At 39.8% G+C, this 14608-nt stretch overlaps 1 protein-coding gene across 2 annotated transcripts in view; it reads left to right on the top strand.

The window, feature by feature from the left end:
* SDK2 (sidekick cell adhesion molecule 2) overlaps window positions 1–14608 on the top strand; it is a 436057-nt gene that overhangs the window by 349701 nt on the left and 71748 nt on the right. For both annotated transcript variants that reach the window (XM_031965742.1, XM_023502570.2), the window contains exons 25-30: window positions 1978–2215; window positions 3561–3676; window positions 4313–4502; window positions 5868–5966; window positions 8632–8826; window positions 12630–12831. In XM_031965742.1, coding sequence (XP_031821602.1) covers window positions 1978–2215; window positions 3561–3676; window positions 4313–4502; window positions 5868–5966; window positions 8632–8826; window positions 12630–12831 — 1040 coding nt within the window. The remainder of the gene's footprint in view (window positions 1–1977; window positions 2216–3560; window positions 3677–4312; window positions 4503–5867; window positions 5967–8631; window positions 8827–12629; window positions 12832–14608) is intronic.

Genomic DNA, 14608 nt, shown 5'->3' with positions numbered 1-14608 from the left:
AATGGGGATGACCTGCATTTTCATCCTGTCTCAGACACTAATCAGCTATATAATTTGGATGGTCACTTGCTCTTTTACAACCTCAGTTTCTTCATTTGTAAAATGGAAGTATTGGACTCATTGACCTCGAAGGTTCCTTTTAGCTCTAAAACTATGCTATTGTGAGTTTTATTTGGGGTGATGGAATGAGAAGACAAAGAGCAATAACAACTGGAAGATCAGGAAGGACTCATGTAGGAATTGTTCCCTAATCTGAGGACCTATATGGGAGCTAAGACAGGGATATCCTGATTAGTGCAAATAATGAATCCGTGAAGGGGTAGCAGGTATTCAAATTTGCACTATTCAAAGTTATAATTATGTAAAATATGGTCATTGGCTCCAGCCCAGTGGATCCATGCAGCATGAATTCCAATAATGCAACCCCTTCACAAGATTTCTTACACTAATAAAGACTTAGCTGGATTTCCAAAAGGTGGCAAAGGAGAACATTCCAAGCATGAAGAACAATACTTTTGCAAAGCTATAGAGACGGGATATGGAGCACAAAGCTAGGAAACATCAAATAGGCCTGTTAATCTGAAATGTAATGTATGAGGAGAAGTCATATGAAATAAGTCAGGAAAAGTGGACTGGGCTCAGACTACCAAGGGTTTTAAATGTCAAAGAGGCATTTGTAGTTTAACTTAAGAGAGAATGAGTAGCCATGAAAGTTTCTTGAACAGGGAAATGACATAATCAGGCCCCTGTTTTAAGAATATCACTTTAACAGTGATTGGGGAGGCAAGATACTAGAAGTAGGAAGACTAATAAAGAGATTTGCTGAAATAGCCCAGCTAAGAGGGGTTGGGGACATGAACAAGGTGGAATCCCTGTGATTGAAGAGAAGGAACTGGATAGACAGATATTGTGGAGGGATAATTACAAATTTTAGCAATTGAATATGGAGGGTGATGGGTTAAACTTGGAGGAAAACTCAAGGATGACTCCAATATTATGAATCTAACCAGGAGGAAAAGGGCTTAAACTATCTTGGGAAGAATTGAGTTTAGATTGAAAGATGGTTCTAATAATGAGGTTTTCTGTATACCATATATATAGTGTATGTTTATATATAGTATATAGCTATGTATATATCTATGTATATCTTGCTATATATCGATTAATCAATCAGTCAATGGATGCTGATAGATATGTTATTTAGGTTTTCTACCGCCTACACCAGCTTTTCTGATGACAAGTCATTAGTTGAAGCTACATCATCATCGACATCAGTATATAATAGCTAACAATTATATATTATTCTTACAAAGCACTTTACAAATATTATCTCATTTGATCTTCACAATAGTGCTGAGAGGTAGATGTTATTGCTATCCCTGTTTTACAGATGAATAAACTGAGGCAGACAAAACTTAAGTGACTTGTCTGGAATCACACAGCTAGTAAGTATCTGAGGCCAAATTTGAACTCTGATCTTCCTGACTCTTAAGTCCAGCACCCCAACCACCTGGCTTCCTATATTGCTGCAATTAATAAATTTCTAATGATTTACTGGCAGATTGAGGGAGACTTGGTGGGAAGTTGGATAGGGGCACCTGGTCCTACGGTGGTTCTACCAACCACTCCATCTGTCATCAAGATTTAATTGAGCAACCACAAGGTACCTAATGATGTAGTGGATACATAATAGAGAATTGATACTGTCTATGACCTCAAGGTCTAATGGGAGAAACACATGTGGTCAACAGAAATAATATAGATTTACCATTTTACTAAATTGCACTTGGCAAGAAGGGGACATCTGGCTTCCTCTTGACAGGTTGGAAAATGGACTGAGCTAATCATAAAGCTCTCCTGGATAAGATAAGCTCTTAGTTGTAACTTAAAGAAGGGAAGTAATGGGATGTAGTAGAAGGAGGGGAAGCCATTTGTATATCCCAATCTCTCCGCTCCATCTCTCTCACTTTGCTACAGCCTCTCCCAGAAATGGAATACAACGGGAACCCAGAGTCAGTGGGTTATAAAATCAAGTACACCCGATCTGATGGGCATGGCAAGACCCTGAGCCATGTGGTCCATGACCGGATTGAGCGAGAGTACACCATCGAGGACCTGGAAGAGTGGACTGAGTACCGAGTACAAGTCCAGGCCTTCAATGCCATCGGGACTGGACCGTGGAGCCAGATCGTCGTAGGCAGGACCAGAGAGTCAGGTACTTCCCTTGTCCCATAGCCTTACATTCCCTGATATGTCCCACAACATCCTTTGGAATTTGGGGCTATGCATGTAGACACAGCCAAAGGCTATCTCAGCACACAATGTTACCTGAGCTGTTATAAAGGACAGTGGCAGAGGAACCAAAAATGTTCATTTGTATTCAGTTTGCATGTGATTTCTCAACCAAATGGAGCGATATTCTTCAGAGCACCTGCTCTGTTTCCACAGCTTCCTAGTTCCTGCCTGCATCCTAGTTAGATCCCCTATTCCCTTCAGGTGAGGAGGGCTGATCCAGTCTGATCCAGAAGCTGGCTTCTTAAAACCGTGATTCATAACTCCATATGGGATAATGTAACTAAATGTGGAGGGTCACAAAATTATGATTTATTATCAATAAATTTTTAATTTGTATACCTATTTTTTATCTTTATATTCAGGGTCATATAAAAATTCCTCAGGCAAAAAGGGATCACAAATAGAAAAAGTTTAAGAAGCCTTGTTCTAGACAAAGCTAGTTCCATGAAGCATTCCACCTACCTCATGACCAAAAACACAAAAAGAAAAAGACCAATTCCCCTTCCTCAGAACAAGATACATGCATTTTTGGACATGGTCAATATGGGAATTTTTTTTTTTTGCTTGACTCCATATTTGTTTTTCTTTGGTAGGGGTGAGATATGAGAAAAAAAAAAATCATTGTTCGTTTAAAAAAATCTAGTTGAATTCTGCCCCTATGTTCCCAGCCTTGACCATGTCATTAAAGATATCTACCTTTCCCCAGGAGGTCTGAGAGATACTGAGACTGGAAAGTGGAATGAAAGGTTCCTAGAAAACACAAGAATGAAGCTAGGTCTGCCTTCTCTCTCCCCACCTTACAGCTGTCTAACTTGACCAATTGCTAGGACCTCTTGTCCCTCCAGGATGTGGTCAGGTGGCTGTGCTTCACATATGAATTATCCACTTTATAGATTTGTCATGACAAATTATCGATTTCAAGCTCATCTTCCTGGGCCACCTAGCAAAAGCCTGGGTCTCTTCCCTCCCATTATCAGTTGTGATTTTCTCAAGGCATGCGAACCCCTTTTAATGTAACCATAATATAATTAGGGAGATAGATCTCTAGTGGAAAGGCATATAATGTGTTTAGAAGCAAATAGAAGTTAGTGTGGAAATTATCTGTCATCGGGGAATTACCTCTGTCTCTCTTCCCTTTCATTAGTGAGGTGGTATAGAAGATTGACTGTATTTCCCCTTCTTTTTGTGATGCCGTTCTACACTCCCCATAAAACTGAGAGGAATTTCAGTCCTGACATGCTCTTTTCTGCTCTCCCTTCCCACAGTTCCCTCCTCAGGTCCAACCAATGTGTCTGCCCTGGCCACTACCTCAAGCAGCATGTTGGTACGCTGGAATGAAATCCCAGAGGCTGATCGAAATGGGCTTGTACTGGGCTATAAGGTAGGTTCTAGAATGAGAGAAAAGAAGGGAGCTGGAGTTTCAACACCTACAGCATCACTGTTATGGGCAATCCTTTTCCTTAGGATCCTCAGTCCAGGGCTTAAGGGAAGAGGATTTCATTTGGGGGTGCTGAAGGACCCTTGAACCCTGGTTGAAAAAGACTCCAGATTTCCAAGAATAGGGCAAGAAGTTGGGAGTCCTTAGTCTTATTCTTATCTTTGCCACTGATATACTATGTTACTTTTAGCCCATTATCATCCTTCTTTAGGTCTGCAAAAGGGAGAATTTCCTCCCTATATTGGGCTTAAGAGATTTTAAATACCTTAGTAGCAAGTCTGCATTCTTTGGTATCCCACTTAAATGCCAAGTCTGCATTCTTTGGTACCCACTTTAAAAAGTACCAAGTCTGCATTCTTTGGTACTCTACTTAAGGAAGTACCAAGTCTGTATTCTTTGGTACCCCATCTAACCCCAACATAATACTTAGTTCCCTAGGAAACCATAATATGCCATACAAAAACCACCATTTCCTGTCCTCTATTTCTAGTCCTAACCATAGGAATTGAGATTCACTGGGGATTTCCTGGCCTCTGGACTCTAAGGGACCTCACACTGCTTGTCCTTCTGTCTATCCAGGTGGTATATAAAGAGAAGGATTCTGACACCCAGCCCCAGTTCTGGCTTGTGGAAGGAAACTCATCTCTCAGTGCCCAGCTTACTGGCTTAGGCCGCTATGTACTGTATGAGATCCAGGTATTGGCTTTCACCCGCATCGGGGATGGGACCCCAAGTTCTCCGCCTATCCTGGAGAGGACCCTTGATGATGGTGAGTACATAGCTGAAGGACTCTGAGAAGTGAGACTCATCCAATATCCCATTTTAGATTATTTTTTCCCTCATTCCCTTGCTCTTTATTGATACTTGACCCTGGAGATGTACCCCAGCTTGAAATTAAAACAAAATTGGCTTTTCTGGAGGGAAAGCAGCTGTAAGAAAAAATCTTATCCTGCAGGGACTGCAATATTTACCTGCTGCTATTCATGAAGGGCACTGGTAGGATAGGGACTAGGCTTGAGTTTTCATTAGTATAGAAAATGCCAGATGAAAAAATTATGTCATTGCAATTTGGGAGTTTATAAATTTGCCTAGGTCAGTGGTTCTCAAAGTGTGGTCTAGAGAATCCTGGGGTTTCTGAAACCCTTTCAGAGGCTATAATTTAAAAATTAGTTTTTATTTCAAATATGTCCCCAAAAAAAGGATAGTCAAAAGGGAGCATCTAGATGTCTCTGTGGAAAAAGGACAACCCTGGAGTCAAGTGCATCTGTGTTCAGGTCCAGCCTTTGACACTTACTAGCTGTGGGATCCTGCAAGTCATTTAAGCCCAATTGCCTTGCCAAAAAAAAAATTGGTTAGTATTTATAATATGGCAAATATTTATAAATATAATCCACATAAACAATAACTCTTTGGACAATAATTTTAATAGTACTGAGAACAAAAGTCTGAGAATCACTGACCTAGAGGACTAAAAGTTATTTGCCCATGCTCACAGTATGTGACTGCCAGTATATGTCAAAGATGTCTTTCTGTCTCTGGGATTGATTCTCTTTACACAACTCCATGGTGCTTCTTGAGGGCAAGAGACTTTACTAAATTCCTGGATTATGACTCACAGTTGAAGAATTTTTCAATCTATGATTTAGTTTTTTGCTTTCTGGAGCAAGTTGTCAAAGATTCCTACCCAATTTTGTTTTCATTTCAAGCTGGGGCAAATCTCTAGGGTGAAGCATCAGTAAAGGGCAAGGGACTGAAGAAGAAGAGGAAGAACTTTTTGATAGTTTCTCTCTCCCGCACATCAGCTCCTCCTAAATCTATTTTTTATTTTTTAAAACAGATCTAGTAAGCACAAGTCGAGACATCACCTTTATAATGTCATTGGTCCTCTTAGGAAAAGTGTCACGAATAACAATAGCAAAAATCCCTGTTACATTGTGCCAACAGACCCCTATACCATGCAAAAGGATCCTAAAATATGGACTCCAACCTCTATTATTCCTGCATGTATCCCTTTCCCACAGACCTTTACACACACACACATACCTATTCCCAATTAAGTCCCGCAACTGGCAGTAAACTAAAACTTGGAGCTACATTGGGGATCTTACTGTGACCTTTCTGTTTCCCATTCTAGTCCCAGGACCTCCCATGGGCATTCTCTTCCCAGAGGTGAGACCCACATCAGTTCGGCTGATTTGGCAGCCTCCATCTGCCCCTAATGGCATCATATTAGGTAAGCCTCAACCCTCTGCCTTCTGGAAGTATGAGGGTTTGTGTTCTTCTTTGTTGGGATTTGTGTATGTGTGTGTGTGTGTTCACACACATACATAATCATGCTTCTGGACTTGTGATTTTACCATTGTATGGAATTCTTTGACCCCTGGAGAGTCAAACAGCCAATATGGCTCAACTTGAACCCTGATTTTCTCAATTTAAGAAAAAATCCCATCTTCCTGGAATTTGCTGTCTCTCAGATTATTAGTGAAAAATCCATGTTTGGAGGGTAGAAGATAGAGATGAGAGCTTTGGTTTTCAAAGGTTTCTAAATCAAGAAGAGGTAAGACTGAGACTGTCCTACAGACAGTGAGGAGCATAAGTGTTGGAAAGAAACTCTAAATAATATGGGTAAAGCACAAGCAAATAAAGGAACATCTACGAGCTTCAGTGAATAGAGCACTGGACTCAATCAGGAAAAGATTCATCTTCCTGAGTTCAAATCTAGCCTCAGACACTTACCAGCTGTGTAACCCTGTTTGCCTCAGTTTCTTCACCTGTAAAAGGAGCTGGAGAAGGAAATGGCAAACCACTCCAATATCTTTGCAAAGAAAACCCCAGATGGAGACAGGAAAAGTTGTACACAACTAAAATGACTCAATAACAAAATTAAGAAGTAGGGATCTCAAGAAATATACAGCCTTCCCATTCCACCCATGTCCACTGATGAAAAAACATTATTTGGTTATGTCCTACTAGGGAACCCTGAATTTCAGAGTAAGATCTCTCCTAATTTGCTTTTCTTGAGCCCAAACCAAGAAGATGGTAAAGAAAAAGCAGAGATTTTTTGCTGGTTCATAAAGCAGTCCCTATTCTCAATTTCCCTTGCCTTTGGTAAACCAGATCATTCTATCTTATCCAGTCAAATAAGCAAAATCTTTCTCTGAATTTTGAGTACCACCCCAAGAGAAAATCCTTCCCAGCTAAAATTCACCCTATAGTCACATCACCTTCCAGTTTTTATTTTGTCATCTTTGGGCATTAGATCTAGACATACATGTATACATAAACAGACAGACATTTGTGTGTGTATAACTTATAGATGTATATATTTAGTCATTTGGTTTTTAGTTGTATACCTCTCTTTATGACCCCCTTTGGGGTTTTCTTGGCAAAGATATAGGTGTGATCTGTTATTTCCTTCTCCAACTCACTTTATAAATGAGGAAACTGAGGCAGACGAGGTTACCCAGCTAGGAAGGGTCTGAGACCAGATTTGAATTTAGGAAGAAGAGTCTATATATATATACATGCACACACACATGTATTCTGTATGCATAAATACATGTGGACATTTATTCAAGATAAGTAGAAATGAGGAGGAGGAAATGGAAAATAATTCCTGACTTGTATATAGCCATTTGCATATCTATCTCTATATCACAAAAATGGGTTTTTTAAATTATAAACTCCTTGAGACCAAGGTCATATATCTAATTTTTCTAAACTGACTATAGCAATTTATTAGAAAACATACCAGAGAAAAAGATCATGTGATGCTGTTGTGATAAAGTACTATATATTGATTTGAGAGTTGTATTAGCCCTATTGATATTATTATAAAGATCTATTCATTTTGCAGGAGCCACAAATTATATTACAACTCTGGCTAGCCTTCCTGTGAATTATATATTTGTGGCTATGAGGAATATTAGGAGATAATGAATGGCTCACTCAGTGCAACAATATGTATATATGTGGGGGGGATGGATGGGTGTGAATAGGTATGGGTGAGTGTGTCCTGCTAGTGTTTTAATTTTATCTTTATAAGGAACTGTTATTCTTTGGTCACTGGCTTAAAGAGTTGTCCTGGGTGGCCAAGGACAGAGTGCCTGGGGTCACATAGCTAATGTGGCTGGACTTGGACTCTGGTTTTCCTGAGTGGAGGCCAGCTCTCTATACCATGCTACCTCTTAAATCAATCTCTAAGATTATAAACTGCATAGATGTCTCTGCATTGATAGATTTTCTCCACAAGAGAAATTTCCTACACACTGAAATAACAATGATAGTCCCAAATATAAACATACATAAATATATATTTGTATGTTTCGTATTTATATTTACCCACATTTTCTATAGAATATCAGTGTTATCCTATTAAAACTGAAAGGATGGGCAATGTCTGCTTTGCATACAATGAATGCCCTCTAGTGGCTGGTCCTAGGATTTGCTGTCTTTTACCAATTAAGGGCTGATTCCTGATCACAAATGCCCAAGTCATTCTTCACCTGGTCCAGGGTTCAGGAAACAATCACTTAGTCACAGGGGTCCTTAAACTACACCCCGTGGGCTAGATGCAGCAGCTGAGGATGTTTATCCCCCTCACCCAGGACTATGAAGTTTCTTTATTTAAAGGCCCACAAAACAAAGTTTTTGCTTTTACTATAATCCGGTCCTCCAACAGTCTGAGGGACAGTGAACTGGCCCCCTATTTAAAAAGTTTGAGGACCCTGACTTAGAATGTGCTATGTGAGTAAATCAGTGAACATTTAAGTGGAAAGAACACTCACTCAAACATGTGACATAGGGTCCTCTCTGTCTATGGGAAAAGGTTGGGTGAACTGAAGGATGTGGGGGAAAGAGTCTGTCCTGCTTTCCAGTGTTATCCTGCTTCTCCACAGCTTACCAGATTACCCACAGGCTCAACACAACTACAGCCAACACTGCCTCAGTAGAGGTGTTAACCCCCAGTGCCCGCCAATACACCGCCACGGGTCTCAAGCCTGAATCTATCTACCTATTCCGCATCATGGCCCAGACCCGTAAGGGCTGGGGGGAGGCAGCTGAAGCACTTGTGGTGACCACAGAAAAGAGAGGTAACTGCCCTGGGATGGCTGGGAAGGATTAAGATGATGTAAAGGAGAATTGGGATCTCAAGCCCTATGGAACTCTTCCTTTGATGGATAACTCCCAGGAACTCTGGGAAAGGGTCTAGATCAAAGCCAGACTCTGAAATTAAAGTCAACAGTCAATAAATAAACCTGAAGAGCTCAGGTGGGATTCAGTAATCAAGAAACATTTATTAAGTACCTTCTATATTCCCAGCATGCATGCTAAGGGCTGGAAGATACAAAAAGAGGCAAAAGATAACAGTTCCTGCCCTGAAGGAGCTCACAGTCTAATGAGGGAGATAGAGAGAAAAAAGATATGTACAAATAATATGTGTGAGATAAATAGGAAATAATTGAGAGAGGGAAGGGAGTAGAATTAAGAGGGGTTGGGAAAGGTGTGCTGTGGAAGATGGGATTTTAGTTGGGATTTAAATGAATCCAGGGAAGCCCTTGGTACAGATGAGAAAGAACAGCATTCCAGGAATGGGAGACAGCAAGAAAATGGAAGACAGCTTTCCAGAGCTGAAATAAAATGTTCATGGAACACTGTTCATGTTATTCATGGAATATCAACAAGGCCAGTGTCACTAGCTTGAAGAGTTCAAAGATGTAAGAAGACTGGTGGGGAAAGGGTAGGTTATGAAGGACTTTTAATGTCAAAGGATTTGGGATTTAATTTTGGAGATGAGAGAGAGACACTGTAGTTAATTGACTTGGGGGAGGTAGAATAGCAGAAAGGACATAACTGGAACTGTGCTTCAAGAAAATCTAACCGGTGACTACATGGAGAATGGAGTAAAGTGGAGGAAAACTTAAGGCAGGTAGACCCACCAGTAGACTATTGCAGTCATCCTGGTATAAGATATGAGGTCCACTAGCCCTATACTATTACACCACTATTATACTAGCCACTAGTGACAACAATGTCAGAAGAGAGAAGGGAGTGTATTTGAGAGATGTTGAAAAGGTGAAATGAACAGGTCTTGCCCAAGGACTGGAAACATGGGATAAAAGATAATGAGGAGTCCAAGATGACTCCTAGATTTTGAGCCTGAAGGACTAGGACTTTATTACTTTATGGTAATAAAGAAGTAGAGGGAAGGAGAAGGGAAAAGTTAGTTTAAAGGAAAAGATGAATTTGGTTTGGTACATGTTGAGATGTTTACTGAATTTCTGAAAGGTAGTTAGAGATGTAATATTGGACTTCAACAGAGAAGTTAGGGCAGGATAGGAAGCTCTGAGAATCATCAGCATAGATATGGTATCTTACCCATGGAAGATGATGAGATCACCAAGTGAAGTAGTATAGAGGGAGAAGAAAAGAGGGCCACAGAACCTGGGCTTAGAGAGCATGATATGGATGAGGATTCTGCAAAGAAAGTGGTCATATAAGTAAGAAGAGAACCAGGAGAAAGTGGTATCTCAAAAACCTAGGGAAAAGAGCATCAAGGAAGAAAGACCAACAGCATCAAAGGCTTCAGACAGGTCAAGAAGAATGAGAATTGAGAAAAAGGTTATTGCGTTTGGCAGATAAGAACTCATTGGTAACTTTGGAGAGGGCAGTTGGAATATTATGTTTGGAAGCCAGATTATAAAGGGTTAAGAAGACAGTGAGAGGAGAAAAAGTCGAGGTCCCTCAATGTATTGCCTCCCTTCCTTCCCACCGATATCCCATTTCAGATAATCATCACAATAGAACAGTTTCTCAGTTTCTCTAGGGAGTTTACCAACTCTCTCCCACAGAGTCCTGGCCAATACCTTTGAATAGCTCAAATGATACATCCATCTGAAGTCTGGAGATTTGCTTACTATTATTATCTCTCTGAAACTACTCTCTTTTTTCTTTTCTTTTTTTTTACTTAATAGATTTTATTTTCACCAATTACATGTAAACATGATCTTCAACATTCACTTTTATAACATTTTGAGTTCCAAATTTTTCTCCCTCTTTACTTTATCTCTCCCCTCCCCAAGATAGCAAATAATCTTATATAGTTTTTACATGTACAGTAATTTTAAGCATATTTTTGTATTAGTCATGTTGAGAAAGAAAAATAAGAACAAAAGGGAAAAATCACAAGAAAGAAGAAACCAAAAAAGAGTGAAAATAGTATTGCTTTGATCTACATTCGATCTTTATAGTTCTTTCTCTAGACACGGATGGCATTTTCCATCCTAAATCCCTAATCCTTTTTTAATTGACAAATTAATGGTGTTTTTTTGTCTGCATTTATCCTATTTGCCCTCTCTTTGTACAGTATTTGATACCCTTCTCCTCTTAGATACTATCTCCCCTCTGGTTTTTCATCACATTCCTCTCTACCTAACCACTTCTCTCCAGTTTCTTTGCTGAATCTTTACCCATGTCATGTCCCCTAGTTGGGGGTATAAACCCAGGGTTCTGTCCTACCCTTTCTTATTTGTCAACATAATCAGCTCCCAAGAATTTAATCATCATCTCTATATTTAAGATCTGTGTATTTAATCCTAACTCTCCTAAGTTTCAGTCCTGTATCACCCACTAACCACATATTGGATATTTCAAAATGATTGGTCCAAAGACATCTCAAATTCAAATTCCAAAACAAGACTCATTCTCTTTCTCCAAAAATCCATCTTTCTTCTGAACTTTCCTCTTTGTGTTGAGGGCATATCTTCCAGTCACAGAGGTTTGCAACTGGGGATTCCTTATTTTCACTCACCCTACATTACATTGAAAAATATTATAATTTCTGCCTATACCAACTTCTCTGGAAGTTGCCACCACTAAAGTTCACACCCTTGTCCATTTCTGACCTGGGCTGTTTTGTAGGGTTTTCTTGTTATTCTATTGTTTTTCAGTCATATCTGACTTTTTATCAGGTATTTGGGGTTTCCTTAGCAAAAATTCTGGAGTGGTTTTGCCACTTTCTTCTTCAGCTCATTTTATAGATGAGGAAACTGAAGTTAACACGGGATTAAGTGACTTGCCCAGGATCACATAGCTATTAAGTATCTGAGGTTGGATTTCAATTCAGAGCATCCTGATTCCAGATCTGGCACTCTATTTATTGAGCCACCTAGATACCCATTAGCCTCTTTTGATCTCTCTCACTACAATCTATCCTCCACATAGACATCAAAATAGTTTTTCTAAAGCACAAATCTGACCATGTCACCCCATCCTCCACCTATTAAACTTCAGTGGCTCCCTATTGCTTCTAGGACCAAGTATAAATTCTTTTATTTGACATTGAAAGTCCTTCACAATCTAAGCAATCTACCTCTCCTGTGAATTATTTCCCTCTACACACTCTGCAGTCTAGCTACATTGGCCTTCTTGCTGTAGCTCCCACCTCTCTTCCTTTGTGCAGACTGTCCTTACATGCCTAGAATGCATTTATTCCCCACTTTCCATCTCTTATAATCTCTGGTTTCCCTGGAGACTCAGTTCAAATTCCACTTTCTGCATGGATCTTTCTAAATTTCCCCTGCTATAGCCTTCCTCCCCATGAACACATAGTAATACCTTATATTTGTTTTGTTTGTTTTTAGCATAGTTGTCTCCCTTGTGAGAATGTAAATTTCCAGAAGATAGGGACAGTTTCACTCAGTGCCTGATGCATAGATGACATTCAGCAAATATACATTGCTTGATTGTTTCTCTTGTCAGGACATCAAACCAGAAAGCAGACTTTAACAGCTCAGGGCTATTACTTTACTTTTTCTGCCCTGAAGGGTACCAACAGGGCCATGCCTTATTACTACCTAGAGTTATTCAATGATAAATTTATGTCTCCCCCTTACAGACCGCCCACAGCCTCCTAGCAAGCCCGTGATAAATCAGGAGAATGTGAAGGCACGGAGTGTGCTGCTGTCCTGGGAGCCTGGTAGTGACGGCCTCTCCCCTGTCCGCTACTACACCATCCAGAGCCGGGAACTCCCTAATGGCAAATGGGCCCTGCACTCCTCCTCTGTGACCCACAATGCTACCTCATTTGTTGTGGACAGGTGAGACCTCCACCCCAACCCTCACCCATCCCTGGGATCTTACTTTAGGAATAGGAATCCACCCTCCCCCAGCAGAGCATTTGTTTACATTTCATTTCTTTCATTGAAAAAGGGTTTCATAAAATAGTTGCAGCTTGAAATCCCACCTACCCCCATTCTCTCAAACCCCAATCTTCTGGTCCATTCAGAAGTTTTTAACCTTCTTGTAATGGGGGTTTGGAACCCTATTATATTCTCAATTTCCCCTTCCCATTCAGTCATTTGCTTGGGTCCCTCTCCATCTATTCTAACCAGCTTCTCCTCCCTGCTTGGCTCCAACCCAGCTTCCCATGGTACCTTATTAGAATTTCTTCTTTATTGTATATTTCTGGAGCCCTGAGTACAGTATCAGCGGGGTGCTTTCCAATCTTTCATTAACCATTCTCTGCAACTGCAGCATTTTTCTCATCTTTAATAGGGAAACTGAGCCACACTCCAGATTGCTGTCTTTAATGTAATTTAATTTTCAATAGGTTATATTTTTATTCTACACTTTACATGAGCAAGAATTTCAACTACCCTCTTTTTAAAATTAAAAAGAAAGAAATTGAAGCTTGAAGCAATGTACTACACTTTAACTCTTCAGATATTTAATTCTTTTTAAGCCTCTTAAATGCAGGGAAAAGATGGCAGTACCTAGGGAAGAGCTAGCTCAGATCTCAGCAATCTGATGATACTGTCCTTAGTTCTAAAGTAACAATGAGTGAGAGATAGAGGCAAAGAAAAAGACACTAACAGAGAGACACAGAGACAGAAAGAGACAAAGAACATGTCTACACAGACACACATACAAACACACACACACTTCCTGCTCACAGCTAAATCTTAAAAAAAAAGCCAGAAAATTAAGCTACCATGAGCTGAAAAAGCCCTGGCCTAGAAGTTTGTAACAGTGGTCTCTGTTCTTGATTTATCCCTCTCTCCATTTGTTCTGTGTTATTAACAGAGGTGAGATAATGCATTTATACTTACTGGGTCAGGTTTAAAACTTACAGCTCCTCCACCCTTGATGCATTTGAAAATTTTGATCCCTGCATGTTATTGTCCAAAGGGGACTTGGAGTCTTCACTGTAATGCATGCTTTAATTACTACTTGCATGCTATGGAAAACACAGTTTTCTGGAATGAAACATTTGGGCATTCTAATGTGAGTAATTATAATGACCAACCTGGGTCTCCAAAAAGAGATGAGGAAGCACCTTCTTCCTTTCAATAAAAGTGGGAGACCATGGGTATGGAATGTTATATACGCCATAAGACAAGGTCACTGTGTCACTTGACTTTGCTTAAAATTGAGAACTCATTAGGGAGAGGGGTGAGTCATATCCAGAATTATGAATGCAAAGTTAAAGTATTATATCCTGATAGGTATATCTAAGTACATCCACATTCAGAAGCTATAGCTTAGAGTGCTTTGGGTTTCTTGCTTCAAGTTTCTTCAGGATGTAAGAAAAGAGCAAATGCTTTAAGCTAAAAGGAATCAGTGAAACATTGTTTTAAAATAGGGAAATGTAACGTGTACAATTGATAGATCATTGGATGTGGAGGCAAAAAGATTCTTTATTTAAACTTCATCACCAATGCGTACTAGCTGTATAACCATTGGTAAGTCACTTAACTTTTCAGTTTTCTCAAAAGTGAGGGGGTTGGACTCAGTAGCCTCTAAGGAAGGTCGCTTCTGGCTTTAAATCTGATCCGGTGATGGTGTAGGAATTTATAAATAGTAATATTAAATATA

The sequence above is a fragment of the Sarcophilus harrisii genome, chromosome 4 (genome assembly GCF_902635505.1).
Source record: "Sarcophilus harrisii chromosome 4, mSarHar1.11, whole genome shotgun sequence".
Taxonomy (NCBI): Eukaryota; Metazoa; Chordata; class Mammalia; order Dasyuromorphia; family Dasyuridae; genus Sarcophilus; species Sarcophilus harrisii.
This window is presented reverse-complemented; position numbering and strand designations above follow the sequence as displayed.